The sequence below is a fragment of the Myotis yumanensis genome, unplaced genomic scaffold, assembly GCF_028538775.1.
Source record: "Myotis yumanensis isolate MYYU_CA2020_CCGP unplaced genomic scaffold, mMyoYum1.0.hap1 SCAF_2, whole genome shotgun sequence".
NCBI lineage: Eukaryota > Metazoa > Chordata > Mammalia > Chiroptera > Vespertilionidae > Myotis > Myotis yumanensis.
This window is the reverse complement of record NW_027223753.1, coordinates 137,588,318-137,605,594: the sequence shown is the minus strand read 5'-3', so window position 1 is coordinate 137,605,594 and position 17,277 is coordinate 137,588,318. Positions and strand designations below refer to the sequence as shown.

The 17,277-nt window shown below is 37.1% G+C and overlaps 1 protein-coding gene across 8 annotated transcripts in view; it reads right to left on the bottom strand.

Annotated features, from left to right (window-relative positions):
• The window catches only part of ABI3BP (ABI family member 3 binding protein), a 260,392-nt gene that overhangs the window by 113,219 nt on the left and 129,896 nt on the right, over window positions 1-17,277 (bottom strand). For 7 of the 8 annotated variants that reach the window (XM_070406074.1, XM_070406069.1, XM_070406070.1 and 4 more), the window contains 7 exons: window positions 16,998-17,072; window positions 6,523-6,588; window positions 4,782-4,856; window positions 4,166-4,240; window positions 3,302-3,361; window positions 2,306-2,377; window positions 1,422-1,496 (listed from right to left, as the gene is read on the bottom strand). In XM_070406074.1, coding sequence (XP_070262175.1) covers window positions 1,422-1,496; window positions 2,306-2,377; window positions 3,302-3,361; window positions 4,166-4,240; window positions 4,782-4,856; window positions 6,523-6,588; window positions 16,998-17,072 — 498 coding nt within the window. The remainder of the gene's footprint in view (window positions 1-1,421; window positions 1,497-2,305; window positions 2,378-3,301; window positions 3,362-4,165; window positions 4,241-4,781; window positions 4,857-6,522; window positions 6,589-16,997; window positions 17,073-17,277) is intronic. The other variant, XM_070406068.1, reaches the window with a different exon arrangement.

The following is a 17,277-nucleotide window of genomic DNA, read 5'->3' as shown; positions in this document are numbered from 1 at the left end:
AATGTACTGCCTGTCAGAAAACTTTTTAGAAACCACTGAAGTTAATAATGTAAATTATCTTGTGTAAATTACAATTAACATTTGGAGGCATTTTTTATGTTTTCAAATTTTAATTTGTAATAACAGAAATAATTAGATTGGAGAAATATTCATTTAAATTTGGTGACCCAAACATACAGTAATGTTTCTCGTACAGTCTGCTTGGTAATAGTCTTCTATGCAAAGCTAACATAAATGTAATAGTTACCACCGTAATCTAAAGTCCTCCAAGCATATTTAAAAATAAATGTAGATGAAACCCTTCTTGCGTATAGCTGTCTGTGTTTTTTTATTTTAAACTTGTAGAGCTCTTGAGTATCATGAGCTATGCCTCTTTCTGCAAATAGCCTCCCTGAGTAAGAATGCATCATTCCATGTCCTGACTTGGAGACCTCACCCATGGTTATACTCCCTTAACCCCTAATTTTCTTCAGTCTGAGACCTACACTGCCTCTTTAAAGGGGATCATTAGAATTCTTTTTCTGAGCAGTTACTTTTTCTTCCTTATGCATTTCATTGCAAAAAATAAAGCTTGCTCACTAAAGCAGAAAATCACTTGCTTTAATAACTATGCTTTGTAAATGTAAATTAATGAAAAATCCATTGAACATTACAGTGAGAAATATATTCTTCCCAGAGCTAAGGATTTAAAATTTAGATGAAAATGATGAGTAGTGACAGAGATCCATACATATCAATCATGTAAGTCACCATGTAAACTATTGTATATATTCTGGATAGAAAGTGATGAAGATTTGGTCCTTTAGTATGTCCCACAATCCTTATGCAGGGAATTATCTTTGTCTTAAATTTTACAGATAACCTCTCCCTGTAAAAGAGTAAAACATCCTTTTCTTCAGGAAAACACTCTTAATATCTCCTGAAAAGTAAACAGAAGTCAGTGTTCAGAAATCAGCCCAGGAGAGAAAGAAGTCATGGAGCATCAGGGAGACACACACTTTTTAGCCTGAAAACTAAGAAGCTTCAAACAAAGCAGAGTTCTTAGGGGATGAAAACACTCTTCCTTTCCAGCTGAAAGGCGATTGTTCAGTGTCATAAGAGTTCCAGTCAACGTTGGTACTGGAAACTATTTCATAGTCCTAGACAAGGGAGTCCTCAATCATGTACATCATTCTATGTCTGTGTTTTCTCTGTGAAGGTCATGAACATAATGCTCCTCCACATAGCTTAGAGCAGCGCTGTGATAACATCGGAGGGGCTGGTTATAATGAGAGCATGTCATTGCATTTTTTTGCATTTTTCATGGCAAAATGTGTCAAACACCAAAATACAAATCAGAAGTTCTTGCTCCAAAGAGTGGCATAAAACTTTTCAATCCTACTCTTGGAATATTAAAAAAAAAAAACAAACAGGGTAATTACCAGGTTTGACGTGTGTCACTTCTGGGCTCAGAGGGATTTTAGGTTTCAAAGAAATAAATTGTGTTTTACTGGGAGCTGGAAAAATAAAGAAACAAAAAGAATCAACAAACAAATCCATTTTTAGACATTTTAGTGTCTAAAACTACAAAGGAAAACCTATACTTTAAGTGGAATGAGCCCATCATCTTGGGAGATTTTGGAAATAGTCCATTAAAAGAGTATTTCAAGAGCAGCATTTAATGGAAATACAGTGATAAATTTTCATCTGGTTTGAAAAAACATTTATAGAGTATATTTGACCTAAAGAAATAGCATTGCTACTAAGAAGTCATAATAACTACACAAAGACAGTGTGATTTTAACCCACGCTTTAAAAAAAATCAATGTAATCATTTTGTGCTCCTATTTCATATTCCTCAGTTACATCTAAGTCTTTAAGCACCAGAAAAAGATATATTTTAAAATTAATATTTACTGATAGATATGCTATGATCTGCAGCATAAAGAAATTCTACTAAGACCATAATAGTCATTTTTCTAAATGCCGTCTAAAGTTGACATTAAGGGCTTTATGAAAAAAACAACAACAACAACTGTGTGTAAGACCCAACTTCAGATACAATGATTGGATAGAAGATGAGAAAGAAGCAGTGGTTTTATAGCTTTCCAAGGCATAGGGTGATGTACAAGGTTGCATTCAGATCCACTTACTATAGGGCCAGCTATCCAAAACCATGAAAGCCATAGTTGACGTGCTACATGAGATACTCGGTACTGCTGCAACGAGCCCATTAGAATACTGACTGAGACATTACATGAAAGCTGGGGCCCTGGATTTCCCATGGTGACAAGAAGTAACACACCCACTAAGGACACATTATTACCCAGTGTGGTCCATGTAGGTTCAGGGCTCATAGAAAGTTTAGAAGTAGTTGTTCCAGGACTTTTGGTTCTTTCTGGTGATGGAAAGGAAAGAGATATTATGATATCCTAGAGACAATAAAAAGACGCCCTCCAAAGAGGAACTGAATGACATGTTAAAATCCTGCCACAGTTAGTAGTCAGTGTTTATAAAGTATGCAGTGAGTAAACATTTTGGAAAAGAACTTTCAAACTCAATCAAAACGATATAGACTATAATAAACCACTGTACTTATAGTACAAAGGACTAAGCAAAACCCAGTTGTTGAGTATGATTCTGAGTGTGTTATTTGACAATGAGGAAAATCACCTCCAGGCTGATAAGCTGCCTCCACCATCCAAACTCTGTGCCTGAAGATAATGCTGTTCCCCACTGCTTTTTCCTTTGCCCCAATCCTACACAGATTTTGAGGCTTGCATCCTCAACTCTTACTTTCTTTTTTTGACCTCCTACATGAGTATTAGTCTCACAAGTAGATTATATGATCTTATGTTGTGCTCTCATTGTTTATGATATATTATCTTTATAAGATCAAAAGCCATTGGAAAACTGGGGTCATGTCCTTTCCATCTCAGCCATTGCCCTGGGGAAAAACTGAAAGCATAGTAGGCACCCAAAACCAAGAACTGTCACCTTATAAATACTTGAATAGAGATGGCATACCAAGAAAAAGAATTATACTATATATCTCACTCTACCATGCGATAGCCAGTCTTGTGTCTAGGTTTATACCAAAATTCACATGCAAGAACATCACCTACATAATTTTTAATAAAAGTTTATCAGAAATTATTGACTCTTGTTATTCATTATCATTAATTATTCATCTTCAGTTACCTTCAGATTTTGTAAAGAAACTTTAACCTGCAGAATCATGTCGCTTATTTTTATGGCAAGGAGATGGATATTATCGTTTTGGAATTAAATATCCTGAAAGGTTAAAGAGACATTTGTTTACCAGGCTTGGTTCTTGGTGGTTTGGGCCTGAGGCGTCGTTTAGGTGTAGTTTGCAGGGGAGCTGAAAGAAGATTTAAAATAGCTTTCAGAAATGATTTTCCTCAGGGTGGATCAGGTTTAAGTGTAAACTTGTAAACTTCTTGAGTGCAAGGACTGCTTTATGTTCTTTGTATCCCTAGAATGCCCAGCACTGTGCCTTATTCACAGCAGGTGCTCAATAAAAGTGCTGATTGGGCCAAAGAATTAATTTTCTATGTGAGAACTCTTCAATTAAATGTACTACAAAGTGAGCACCTTTGAAGAATTTGAGAACAGATGGTGCAATTTAAGAACTCAAAAGATGATTTACCAAACAGCTGGGGAGAAACACAAATAAACTATTTGGGTTTTAGAGAATAGAAAGTCCAGGACTTCTTTAATTCTGTAGCATTTTACTAACCTCACCAGGAATTAATGAACTTCATTATTCCTATAATTTTATATTCTAAAATGAGGTTGTATTACCTGTCTTTTGCCCATTTTTCTTCATCATGCTCAGGACTGCAGAGCTCTCTTGGGGCTCTTTATACTTGGACTACTTTGAGAAAAAGTCTCTGACCTCATGGTATCTGAGTGCGCTAATTAGGAGGGAATATATTTAAAATAATTATCACCTATAATCCTGCTGCTATTTTCTGGTTGGAGAATTTGAAAGTATAGCCAAAAAATAATAATTCTTCACAATATCTACTATTACACAATGTCATGGTAGGGAATGAAGAGAAGTGTTTACCACTGAAAATATTCTGAAAGGAGCAACATGACTGATTTTTTTGAATTGATCTGTTCTTTCAAAGTAAACAACTATACAAATGTCATTAGTTACCAGGTGTTGTAGGTTGCATTTCAGGACTGGTAATGATTTCCAGTTTTTGAGGAATAAATGGCGTTTCACTTGGAGCTGAAAATACAAACACCCCACCCCACCAAATAGTTCCAGTTAAAATGAGGTATTTTAGGAGTTTTCACATGCTTTCAGCTGGTGTTACAAAGCACATGCTACAAGTACATGATTAAGGATGAAAATGCAGGTAGTCTTCAAAGCTGATGAATGAAATAATAATGTAAAGTCAGGGAGAGGTTGGAGTGATAATTGTTCAGTAGCTGACTCCAGGCAGACTCAATGCAGGAAAGAGAGGTGATACAGGCCACAAACACATGAGATGGGTGATATGGACGATGAAAGTATCCATGCAGTTTTCAAAACTTTTCATTCCTTTAGGAATGGAAAATATCATCTATTACAGTACAAAGAAAAAAAGAGACCAAAATGAAACATTAGATGCCTGCATTACAGGGGGAAAAAAGTATATATATTCAGAAATAGGAAAGAAATAAATGATTAGATGTGATGGAAAGAAATGGTCATTTGGAAGGAAGGCATTCACGTGGATTTTTTTTTGATGGAAAACAAAGCATGATTTTTCTGTTAAAAACATTACCCAGTGTTGCCCTTGGCTGTTCAAGAGTTCTAGAAGTTTTAGGTGGGACAGAATCCAGAAATGGATCCGTTGTTGCTGTTGGAATAAATGTCAACATTTACAAAAGCAGTAGAAGGCCCAAGGAATAAAATACAAATTCATGAGTAATAAATTTTGCCCCATATAGGAAAAAAATATCAAGAACACTTGAGAATTTAGGCCAATCACATGATCTCACTCATTTATGGAATATAATGAACAACATAAACTGATGAATAAAAACAGATCCAGAGACAGAGAAGCATTGATCAGACCATCAGACCTCAGAGGGAAGGTAGGGGAAGGGAGGGGTAAGGGGGAGAGATCAACCAAAGGACTTATATGCATGCATATAGGCCTAACCAATGGACACAGACAACGGGGGGGGGGGCGGGGGGTGGTGGTGAGGGCATGAGTGGGAGGGATGGTGGGTAATGTGGGGATAAGGACACATATGTAATAACTTAATCAATAAAGAAATTTTAAAAAAGAACACTTGAGAGATTTCTGACCAACATTTTTAAATGAGTGGTTCATTAGAATTTAAATATGAGCTCACTTTAAAGAACATATATATTTTAAACATCAGAAATCATGATAAAACAGTGTCTCATATACTCAACTTATTTTCAACAGATTTTGCTGGCTTCTTCTCTCTGTTCCTTAACTACTAATTGAACCCACCGTTAGCATTCTATTTCATTTTTAAAAATTTTCTGCTGTTTAAAATTACTCACTTTTATTTATGACACAAATAATGCTGAGATAAAGCTACACAAAGAGAAAGTCTCAGACATATATGCATGCCTGGCAGAGACCAGTCTTATTCACTTTAAATGTTCTGCAGGACCAAGCTTAGTAGGTGCTTAGTAAACACTTGCCAAGAGGAACTGTTGGACTGAGTTAAATTCACTGTAGCTGCATCAGTAAGTGAATGCCAAAAATTAGACCCACCTGAACTTCTATCCTATATAATAAAAGGCTAATATGCAAATTGTTCCCTTGACTGGGAGTTCAACTAGGAGTTTGACCAGGGGCTGGGCCAGTGGCCAACCACCAGTGGCCACTCCCCCCAGCCGGCCCCACCCCATAGGCAGGCCAGCGGACCCCACCCATGCACGAATTTGTACACCAGGCCTCTAGTAGATAAATGAATAGCATGATAGTGCTCCATAGCACGATTTCTCACCTCAGCAATATTGACATTTAGGGCTGGGTGATTCTCTGTTGTAGGGGCCTGTTCTTTGCATTGTAGGGGTTTAGCAGCATCTCTGACCCCTACTCACTGGATGTGTCAGTAGCACCTCCTCCAGCTGTGACAAACAAAAATGTCTCTAGACATTTCCAAATCCCCTGGGAATAGAGGAGAGCAAAATCACCCCCACTGGAGAACCACTGCTCCAGAGAAAACTCTCTAGGATTCTAAAACCTTTTTAGAATGATGCTGAACAACAGAGCAATAGACCATTACCTTACTTTGCCTCAGTAGCAAGCAAACCTATCTGCATCTCCGACTTGTGGGAGCCTGTTTACTCATGGATGTAAACAACTAATCATTCAGTGGGAGAGGGGAGCATCGTCTCCCTGACACGGATTGTCATTTCTTTTGCTGCAAAGCTCTGGAGAGTGTACTATTTCATTCAGCAAAATTTAAAGAGAGAACTAGGTGCAGTATTGTCAGAACACACGGAATCAGAGGAAAGAATTGAGAGGTTGGGTATACCTGTGTGGGGCTCTGATATTTCAGGCTCATCTGATGTTGTAGGGCTTGAGAAAACGTCATAAGCTGCTTTAAAGGAAAAGGTAAAACAAAAGAGATAATGTTAATTTTGACTGAAAAGATTTCACGACATATTTTAATAATGGTCTTGTCACTACAGTGTAAGCAGTCGCTAACACTTACTGTAGTCCCTCTTGACCTGAACTAAAGGTCTCTGTGCAGCCCCGAGCCTGACACCGGCCTCAGGCTGATGTGTGCATAGTGCTGTATATTTACAGTAAAGTGGTGCCAGCTCTAAATCAAAGAGCTCCCAAGAATATAAACGTAAACGAAGTCAGATGGGAGAGATTTCCAAAGAAGGAAACAACATTCACATAGAGACTCTTTGCACAAAGTCTACTGCTTCGTCTTTCTGCTTAGTAAACATTTCCACCATGCTACCTTAACATTCGGACAGCACTTTACAGTTTGCACAGCGCTGTCTCATATATACGTTTATTTAACTGCCTTAACACCCCTGAGAAATAGGTGAGGTAGACTTTATTCCCCACTTCATAGATAAGGATATTATCTCTATTTCCTAGAGAATGCAGCAGAGATTCACAATGGCGATACATCTGCCAGTGGTCACACACGGGAGTGTCCGGTGCAGCATATTTTTCACTGCATTCACAGGGCCAGGAACAGCGGTGCTAAGACCCAGCACTTTATCCCTTGCACTGTTGTTCCTGCCCCTTTACCTGGAGGCAGCCTTCTTTCTCTGTTCCTCCATTAAGCCAAGAACTCCTCTATAATCTAAGTGGATTTAAAGATAATGTTTATATTCTACATGAAATAAAGAAAGCAGGGTGATCTTAAAAACAAAGGTTGGTTTTAAAACAAGGGTCATTTTCATGTTCACATAAGAGTTGAATCTATAAGCAAAAACAGGACCAAAATACAAATGTCCTCTCTTCTGCACCAAGAGCTGTCACTACGATAATGACAGGTGTACAGAAGCTTGAATTGTGAGGTAGACTTTCCTTTCCTTGCCCCTTCAAAAAGGCTGTACAGAAGTAAACTAGAAAGGTGTGGGGAGCTCATGGGAAAATTCTCTCATGGGGTTACTTGTAATTCAATGACAGTGTAATGATTTGAACCACCCCTAGTTGAAGCTGTAAGAAAGATAGTATCAGACCCTGTGACACACTCTGATATTCGGATTGGACAGTTTATATCATACCACATACTAAAGAGGCAGGAGATACATTTCAGCTTGTGAAGGTGAGTCTATTGCTTTGCAAAATCTTAAAACAACAACAGCAAATAAACAACCAGTAAGAACAGCACTCAGAATATTATGAGTTAAAATGTGCAAACATTCTGAGTGTAAGTACATTACATCTTTAGTGTAGCTACAACTTTAAAGGGTCAGAGAAGAAAGACGAATCTTCCAAAGAACAGAAAAGCTGGCAGTTGCTGATTTTAGTCTTGCTTTAAGCCAATTTCATGGAACCCTCGAAGTCAGCTCTAGCTACCACTAAATAAAGTAAGAAACCTTGACCAACTTGTATTTCACCCTCTCATACTAGGAAAGAAATTATGAATTAATAGCTTGACTTATTTATATTGTTACTTTTGAAATCTACAACTGTCTTTATGTTATCCTAAGTCCCACATTTTCCTTTTATCTAGTGACAATGGCCCACCTTCCTTACAGTCTGTAATTTTGTCCCACAGGTCGATGCTCATTCACCCTCTCTCTATTCTTTCCCATACTTGCAATTTCCTTCTAGTCTGGAGTTCCCAAGCCTGGCTGCCACCTTCTTTGGCTTATTCTCAGAAGGCACTCCCCTGGGAGGAAGCCCCTTCCCATTATTCCTGGGCAACGGTGGCCTCCGTCTGGAAGTTCTCAATGGTCAGGGACCTCTTACTTCCAAACATTTTCTCAAATATGCTCCAAGATGAAAATAACACATTTGCCAGCGGACTTGGCCCTTCATATTTCTATTTCTGGAGTTTTTGAGAATTGAGTAGTAAATAACAGGAGTGCTAAAATCACACAAACACCATTTGGTGGAAGTTTTACATTGTGTGGGCTGCCTTGAAAAGCAACCACCACCTCAGATCATTCAGGGGTTAAACAAGATGTTTTTTTTTTACTCTGAAGTAATAGATGTCAGAGGAGAGGATAGCATTGAGGTGAAGGTCCCTAAAAAACAACTGCTCTTGCTTTCTTTACAAAACTCTTATATATGTACTCCTATACCAGAGAAAAATGCATGGCATGGTTAGCCACTGCAGGTTTTCAAAAGGCTACAAAACTGACAAATAGCTAAGAATTAGGGGTGAATCCCTCTGTTTTTTAGACACTCTATGTTCTGTCATGCATTATTGTTTAGAGGCAAGTATCTTGCCACCAATGTTTACTTGGTGGGTGAAATGCTCCAGCCATCTGGCATTAAGCACTATCGCTCACCTATACATGAGACCAAGGGTTGGAGGAGAAATCTAATGTGTTTAATAAGTAGTTCAATTCAAATGTTACAATGAGCAATATTAGTTTCTTTCGAAATACAGTAATGACTTTTGATCATGATAGCTAAGTTTTACTCTTTTATTTTTCAGATAAAAATATTATAGTATGAGATAAGCCACACTACCATTTGCTCATAACTTCCTAAAGCCCTATTGTTAATTGTGTTTTGTTATTGGTATATTTTTAATTAAAAAAACGATTAGATGAAAATTCCATAATAAAAATGCTATGATCTTGCTCTGGAAACATACAATGGCAACACTGACAAGGTATTTCCAATTATCAAGAATTTATCAGTTTGTTTTATTCAAATAGCATGAATATTAATAACTATGTGAAAGACAGTCATTAGTAGGATAGAAATTATGACTGTCATGCTCATTATGTGCTCCAAGGTTATTTCCCCAAAGCCTGGTACAAAGCAGAGACTAAACAGAGTTAATGTACAGATGCCCATTACAATAAACAAGTAACAGTGAGTTTGACAGTTGGGTAGCTTATGCTCTTAGTAAAGATGAATGAGAATAAATGAACATGTCCTTTAATTATTCTATGATACACATACATGTGCAACAAATGTTATTCTCTACTACACAATTATGTGCCATGTACTTGTGTGGCCATACCCTGCCATGAAATAGAATCATAAAAACATACATGAAGAGGCAATGGGACATATGCATCCCTATGTTCATAGAAGCACACTTGATAGTAGCTGAGATTTGGAAACAGCCTAAGTGCCTATCAGCAGATGAGTGGATTAGAAAACGGTGGTACATCTACACAATGGAATACTATGCTGCTGTAAAAAAGAAGGAATTTTTACCATTTGCAACAGCATGGATGGAACTAGAGAGAATTATGCTAAGCGAAATAAGCCAGTCAGAGAAAGAGAAAATATCACATGATCTCACTCATTTGTGGAATATAATGAACAACATAAACTGATGAACAAAAATAGAATCAGAGTCATAGAAGCATAGAACAGACTGTACAATCTATGAGGGAAGGCGGGGGATGAGGGGGTAAGAGACCAACCAAAGGACTTGTATGCATGCATATGAGCATAACCAATGGACACAGACAGTAGCGGGGTGAGTGCATGTGCCAAGGGGTGGGGGTGTCTGGGGAGAGGTCAATGGGGGGGAAAAAGAAGACTTATGTAATACTTTAAATAATAAATAATTTTTTAAAATAGATGAAATGGGAAAATAGAACAGGATTATAAAAAAAATAGCTGATGAGAAAAACATTTATATAAACACCACACACAGAGTTCTCAGTATCATTTCAATAAATAAATAATGCTTTTTTCAATTTATAGAAAAATAAAATACCTTTCCAATTAAACCTGAAATTTGTGAAAATATGGTCTGCAAAAAAAATATGCTCATGAAGTAAAGTCAAAGGCTGAGGTTATAAATCTCTAAGAGGCCACAGGAAATCTGCAAACCATCTAGTACACTTGAATTCTATTTTCTTGCTCTCGAAGCATTAACACCACCACTCATTCCTACTTTTTCTCCTCTCTAGAGCTTAATCCAGTTGGGTGGGCCAGATCTATGATAATCAACACCTGACAGGTGGGCAATAAGATCCAAACGTAGAATTCAACCTCTTTTCAGCCACCCTGAGCAAACCACCTGGGTCAAAATGTTCTATCCAGTATAGGACTCCTCAGGCACACTGGCCAGTTCAACTTTCAAGTCTTTAAGTAATTGATGGTGCTTAAGCGCATATAGCAATTTACTACAGCTCTACAAAGTACTGAAAGAATTAAACATTGAAAATAATTGGTGATAAACTCTTAAAGGTAGCTCTCTTTAATGGAGTCTAATGAAAAGACTGAGGTCTACCATTCTCAGTTCTAACTATAAAGGGAAGTCCCTAAGGATAACCATTTATTGTGCAAGGGGAAATAGTTTTGCCAGAAGAAGTCACTGTCTTAGTCACAGCACAATTGGAGGGGAAAATCAGTTTGTCTGGAACTGTGGGGGAGGAATAGACAGGAGAATTTTCTAGATGAAAATAAACTCATTGAATCACCCTGGGATTATATAAAAAACAATTTATTTTATTTGGGCTTTAAATCCCTCCTGGTACTAAATGATGGTCTTTTAAGAGGATAATCAAAGAAATTAAGGAGCCTTAACACTGATGACATTATCAAGCTAGAAACAGAAAGTTGATTTCCATCCGCCCCCTCAAACCATATCAGGGCTTTAGAAATCATGCCCATATCCCATCTGAGGGATGGTCAATACATGGCATTTATGCTGCTTCTCTCAACTCTGATGCCCACAGAAAACACAGAAAGTTGTCTTGTCATCAATTTTACTCCCTGTGCCTAGGCAGGGTCTGAGCCCAGTCCACAGAATGATACAGACTGCCACTCTAACTGAACAGAATGGCCAAGGGATAACAATTTACCAGCCATGCTGTGGGCTTAATAGGACATCAGGCCATTCCCACAAGGTTGCAAGGTTCTCCTAATACCATAGCACACGTCCTTTCCATTCTCCTTAAAAAATTCTCACAGGTGAAATGAAGACCCAAGAATCATTTGATACACTCATATGTATATAAGCTTAACAGTGTTTTTTCTTTTCTCTTCCTTCTTTTCATTAATTAAATATTTTATTGTTATTATTATTAAACATCTATAGCAATTCAGGAAATTTGAGTGATGGGAAGGGGATGTGTCCAATGCAAGAGTCTGCTGTAGTAAGAAAATGGTAGCAGGGTACCCCTTATGTACTGTGAATTAGATGAAGTGATTATACATTATTTCTAAAACATAACAACCCAATGAAAAAATTAGATATTATTTCCCTTTAAAAATGGGAAAACTGAGGATCTAAGAGGTTAGATTACTTGTCTACCACCACTTAAATAATAAATAGTTGAGCTGGTTATTAACCCAGCTCTGTCTCATCCTATAGCTCACAGATTAGAGGTCACATTCACATTGAGAATAAACTTCAGGGACTGGCTAGCCTTCCTTACAGACCACTTGCTCTTTCTTAAAAAATCTAGAAGGCACATAGCTCTAATAAAAAATATTTTATTTTCTCTGTTGCACTATTCTGTGAAAATTTCAAAGCAAACTATCTGACATCATTTCACTTTTAATATGGAGTGGTTCAGTGTAGAGATTCAGAAAGAAATTAATGAGAATCTAGTTTTTGCTCCTCTACCTATTCAAAGGCAAGTCTCTCACATATCTTCTTAAAAGAAAATAACTCTCTTTGCTTCCAGGGACTTCTGAAAGATCAATGTGATGGTATAAATACAACTCTTTGAATCTCTTAATAGAAAACTGCCAAATATATACAAAATTATATTATTCCAATGAAGAAGTAATGCAACAAATAGATGCATATATGTGCAGTGCACAATTCATTAGGGTATGGGTGTGGGTGGGGTTGGGGTTGGAAAGTACTGAGAGCTTTTCTGGAACTCACTCTATAATAGCACAGAAATCATAGTCAACTGGCCAACTTCCAATAGAATATAGACCAATTCTATTTATCCTCAGAGAGACTGACTTCTCTGAATGATTATCACAAGCACTAAAATATTTCTAAAATGTGGTCAACTTTCTTCTAATGCAGACTTTATAAACAAGTTGGCATTCTGGCATGTAACTGTAGAGCAGATTTTTGTAATTTCCTTTCTATACTTTAAGAAGAGTTGGATTTGTCAAGAGACTCACAAACAATCAATCCTACATAAATGTTCTTTAGAGAAAGTTTAATACAAAATACAATTCAAATAATGGGATCACAAAATGCAGCACTAATGAAAGGTTAGGGGAAATAGGCGTAATGACTATACTTCTCAGGTTTCCTGGAATATTCCAAATTCCAAATTCCCTGAACCACTCTTGTCATAAACTATTGAAATGACCCAGGGATTTTAATATTTAGTATGCAATTTAGAATTTCCACATAGCTTTTTATATTCAAAAGTTATACAAAAATCCTTTGGAGATTGTGCATTCTAATGATTTAATACAGAATATGAAGTAAATGTGGAAAACAAACCTAGTAAATGTGGAAGCAAAATGAATTTTACAAATGGTATTGATAAATCATGTTTAATGGTTGATAAAGAGAAAAGCAGATGCTGGCACCCAGTGCTGGTCTGGTGCTCATGGCTAGGCTTGGTATTCTTCTGCTGAACATCAACAATTTTAAAGAATACCAATATCAAACAAGACCATTTAGTGACTAAGATGGATGAAGACAAAAAACAAGAGCACTCTCTAATTGTACGGGACACAGACAAATGAATGAACACAAAAATGACTGTCCCTACAGTCTGGCTAATATGACTAACTGCTGCTTGTTTACCAACCACAACTTTAGCTTCACTCTATTCTTCTTGTCGTCTCATTAAGAATTATTAGAAACATATAGGCATAGCCCATGGTCACGAACAATAGTGTGGTGAAGACAAGGGCAGGGGCTGGGAGGAGGTGGGCAAAGAGGTGGGGGGAAATAGGGGATATTTGTAATAGTGTTCAACAATAAAAATAAATGAAAAATAAATTGTGCTACGTATAGTTAAAAGTTATGTATAAAATAGAAAAAAGTAATTATTGAGATATTCAATCACAGAATTATTCCACTTTCTGAAAGCATCCTATCCACAAAGCTTCACTTCCTTGGAGCCTCTCCAGAATCACCTAACACAAGACCACATCCTACAATAAGTCCTTTCCAACACCATCTTACTAAATGTTCCCAGTTTCTCATGGTCTGTATTTTCCATTGTTGCGATGAGTCAGTAAACCTAACTTTGTTCAAATATAGGTATGTTCCTGGTGGTCTTTGCGTGAAGGGAATTGATACAGTAAATATAGATGCATTGTATCCCAACAGAGAAAACAAATTATGCTAATTTTGCTATAATAATGTCATTAATACCAGTTAAAATATATCATTTCTTCAAAGGATAAAATAACTAGAAATTGGATTAATGGTTTTATGGACCAGCATTCAAATACTATCTCTACCTCTTTCTCTTCTTAATTCACCAAACAATTACATTTGAAACTCATGTGAGTAATTGGAATATAAAATAAAAATTCCTATACATTGAAATTAAATAGGTAATAGATACCCTCAGTACCTGTATAAATTCACACAAAATCAATCACAATAAACAAGAAAGGCTAAAACCAATAAAAGAGTGGCATGACCATATCAACTCTTTAAATCACAAATAATGCATATAATAAATTTTAATTTAAAATTTAACATGTTAGGAAGATGCCACGGAATTCCTATATAAGAGTTAGATGTAAGCATTGTGTGCATTAGCAAAAACAAGGGATGAGAATCACCCACTCTGAGAAACCAATCTTCTATTGATTTGAGTCCTCTTGTCTACAGTTAACCACGTTTTGATGACATATCTATACCATGTGAAATGTTACAGACTTCAGTGATAGATAGTGCTTCTCAAACTTTAATGTGCAAGACCACCTAGAGATCTTCTTAAGAGCAGATCTTGACTCACTAGATCTGGAGCAGAGCCCCAGATTCTGCCTTTCAGCTAACTTCCAGTGATGCCAACGCTGCTGGTCCAAGGACCGCACTGAGTAGCAGGGATGTACAAATTAAATGTTATAAGGGCGGGCTAGGAGTTCCTGGGGCTACGGGTCATGCCTGCAATAATTACCAACTGTACTGTTACAGCCCACAACAAGCCCCAACTCTTCAGCAAGAGAAGGTTAGCGGTCAACTGTTGGAAGTTCTCTGGTGGCCTAAAATTGCCCTGGCAGTAGTGAGGCAGCTGAATAATAAAACTGCACTAGCCACTAGTTATATTCCAAAAGGGAAAAACCAGAACATTTCTTTTCTGAAATTAAAGGCAAAAAGAACTGCTTTTAATGGGATTTGTAATCACACCTACTGTATATTTGTCTCCTTGGAATTCTATGACCTTCACTTCCCAACATATTTTCTCCACTCCCAATACTTGGTTCAATTCAGTCTTTATATATAATCCATACCCTACGCATTAAAACTCCATATGGTTCCCTTGAGGTTTTGATCAGTTTGCTTTTGAATAATCAAAGACACCAAAAAACTAGAGGCTGCTCAAGGGAGATCGTGGGGGACCCTGTGTCTCCTATGCTATAGCACAGAAGCTAAGAGATGAAAGGGACCTAAGAGTTCATCTAGTCCAGTGAGCCCCCAAAGTGTTTGGTTTGGGAGATGTGATGCTCATGAAGTCTGTGGGAGTGAGGCCGGGCCTGCCTTAGTGTTGCAGATAAACCATCACAGATGCCCTTAGACTAATTGTTGTTCCATAGTCACAGTGTGATAGCTGATGGAACACAGTATGAAACTCTACTCAGGACCTGGACTCAGGTGACCTGGAATGCTAAATGTACTTTTACACCCACAGTAAGTAATTGCAGTAAAGTTTCTGTATCAGTGACTAGAGTAACTATGGCTTAGAAAGACCCAATTTGAGGCTTCTCTGGATTGGCTGACAACGTTAGCCAACTTTCAAGTGTTTTCCTACATGAGGAAATTAGTGGATATTATAATAACAGGCATGCTTACTTTATTTGATACATCCTTAAATCTTTTGCTAAGATCTGATACCACTGCAGATATCAGAGAAAATATAATTTGACCAAGATCTATCTATCTGAAGGCCCATTCTCATCCTTTCTCAAACCAGTCCTCTGTTGGACTCTTTACTGGAAAATTCCACAAAATGTTGGTTATATAACTTTATTACCCAACTTCTAACTACATAATATACTATACGTGCTCCAAAAACCACAACTAGAAGATATACAAAAATTAAAATACAAACAAGTAAAATAAAAACCACGGAGGTAATCACACTAAGTGGTTTCTGAGGTTTTATAATTATCATATGCAAATATCCATCCTCTTTAGTTGACTTCTAGATATAAAAAAAAGATACATAGGAAGAAACTAATTGAGAAAAATCTATTTTCAAAAAAGGAGCGCTTTCTCCCTTAATCAGTTTTAGTGGTAGAACACAAGAATTCTAGAGGAAAAAAAAGCCAATTACCGCAATATATAAAAGAGCAAACTAAGATCCAGAAATGTAGAGTAAAACATCTAAAGTATTCAGTTAGCAGGAAAGCCAGAATTGGAAAAAAGTCCATTATTAATTCCAAGACCTGTGGTCTTCCCTCTATATCACAGTATGCTTATAAACTTTAGGGCTCAGTAATAATATCTTGTACATAGTAGGCTCTCAAATGTTCATTGTTGGCAAATATAAGGTATGGTATGAGAATGAGAGTCACCTGCCCTACTCCGACTCAGCTAGACTTGCTGATTTCCACCTGCAGCTCAGTTGCTCCTTGCGGAGCAAACCAAAGCTGACCTGAGGATACGCAGGAGCAGGAAAGCATTTTTAAAGCTGGACTCTGCATGCGATGTCCTATCACTGGCCCCTGGGTCCCAAGTCATACAGCTCACTCCCAGGCACCTAGTACCACATTTGGCACATAAAAGGTGCTCAAAAATAGCAATAACTGCCACAAAAAAAAAGTTCATTGCTGGAAAAGAAGCAAATATCTACCTGCAAGGGAAACATTGAATTCAACACTGTTAAATCAGACCCAGGATGAGGCTTCTTATTTTTGTTACTGCCTCATGGCACTAAAGAGATCTCTAGAAATTCAATGAGCCAATGCAGAGTTCATCTTCTAGCCGAAGATCAAAATAGATGTCCAGATGTTAAAATACAGATCTTAAAAACAAATGCAAAAACATTCTGCTTTTGTACTGAGAAAAAAAAGGGGTTTATTTAAGTATAAGAATGAATTATAGCTTTACCATTTACTATAAAGTATACTGATAATCAATTAAGGAACCTATAAAGATAAAAATGAGAAACTCAATACTGTTGTTTCAGTCTATTTTTTTTTTTTTTTAAAAAAAAAGAATGCAATTACCAGTTTGAGGTGGTAAAACTTTGGAATCTTCAGATGTTTTAGTTACAGGTGCAATCCATGGCTTTTCACTCGAAGCTACAGTAGTAAAAAGAAAGGGAATTTGCTGAAGTTTTTTTGAGGAGGACAAAGACAGAAATAGGCTGCTGGTATGGTTGACTATGAGAATCCTGCAATGAAAAGCACATATTCATTCTATCAAAAGCCATCGTCTATCAAGAAGAAATTACTACGTTCCCATCCTGAGAGCATGTGATTGGTTAGTGACTAGAGAGAGACCAAA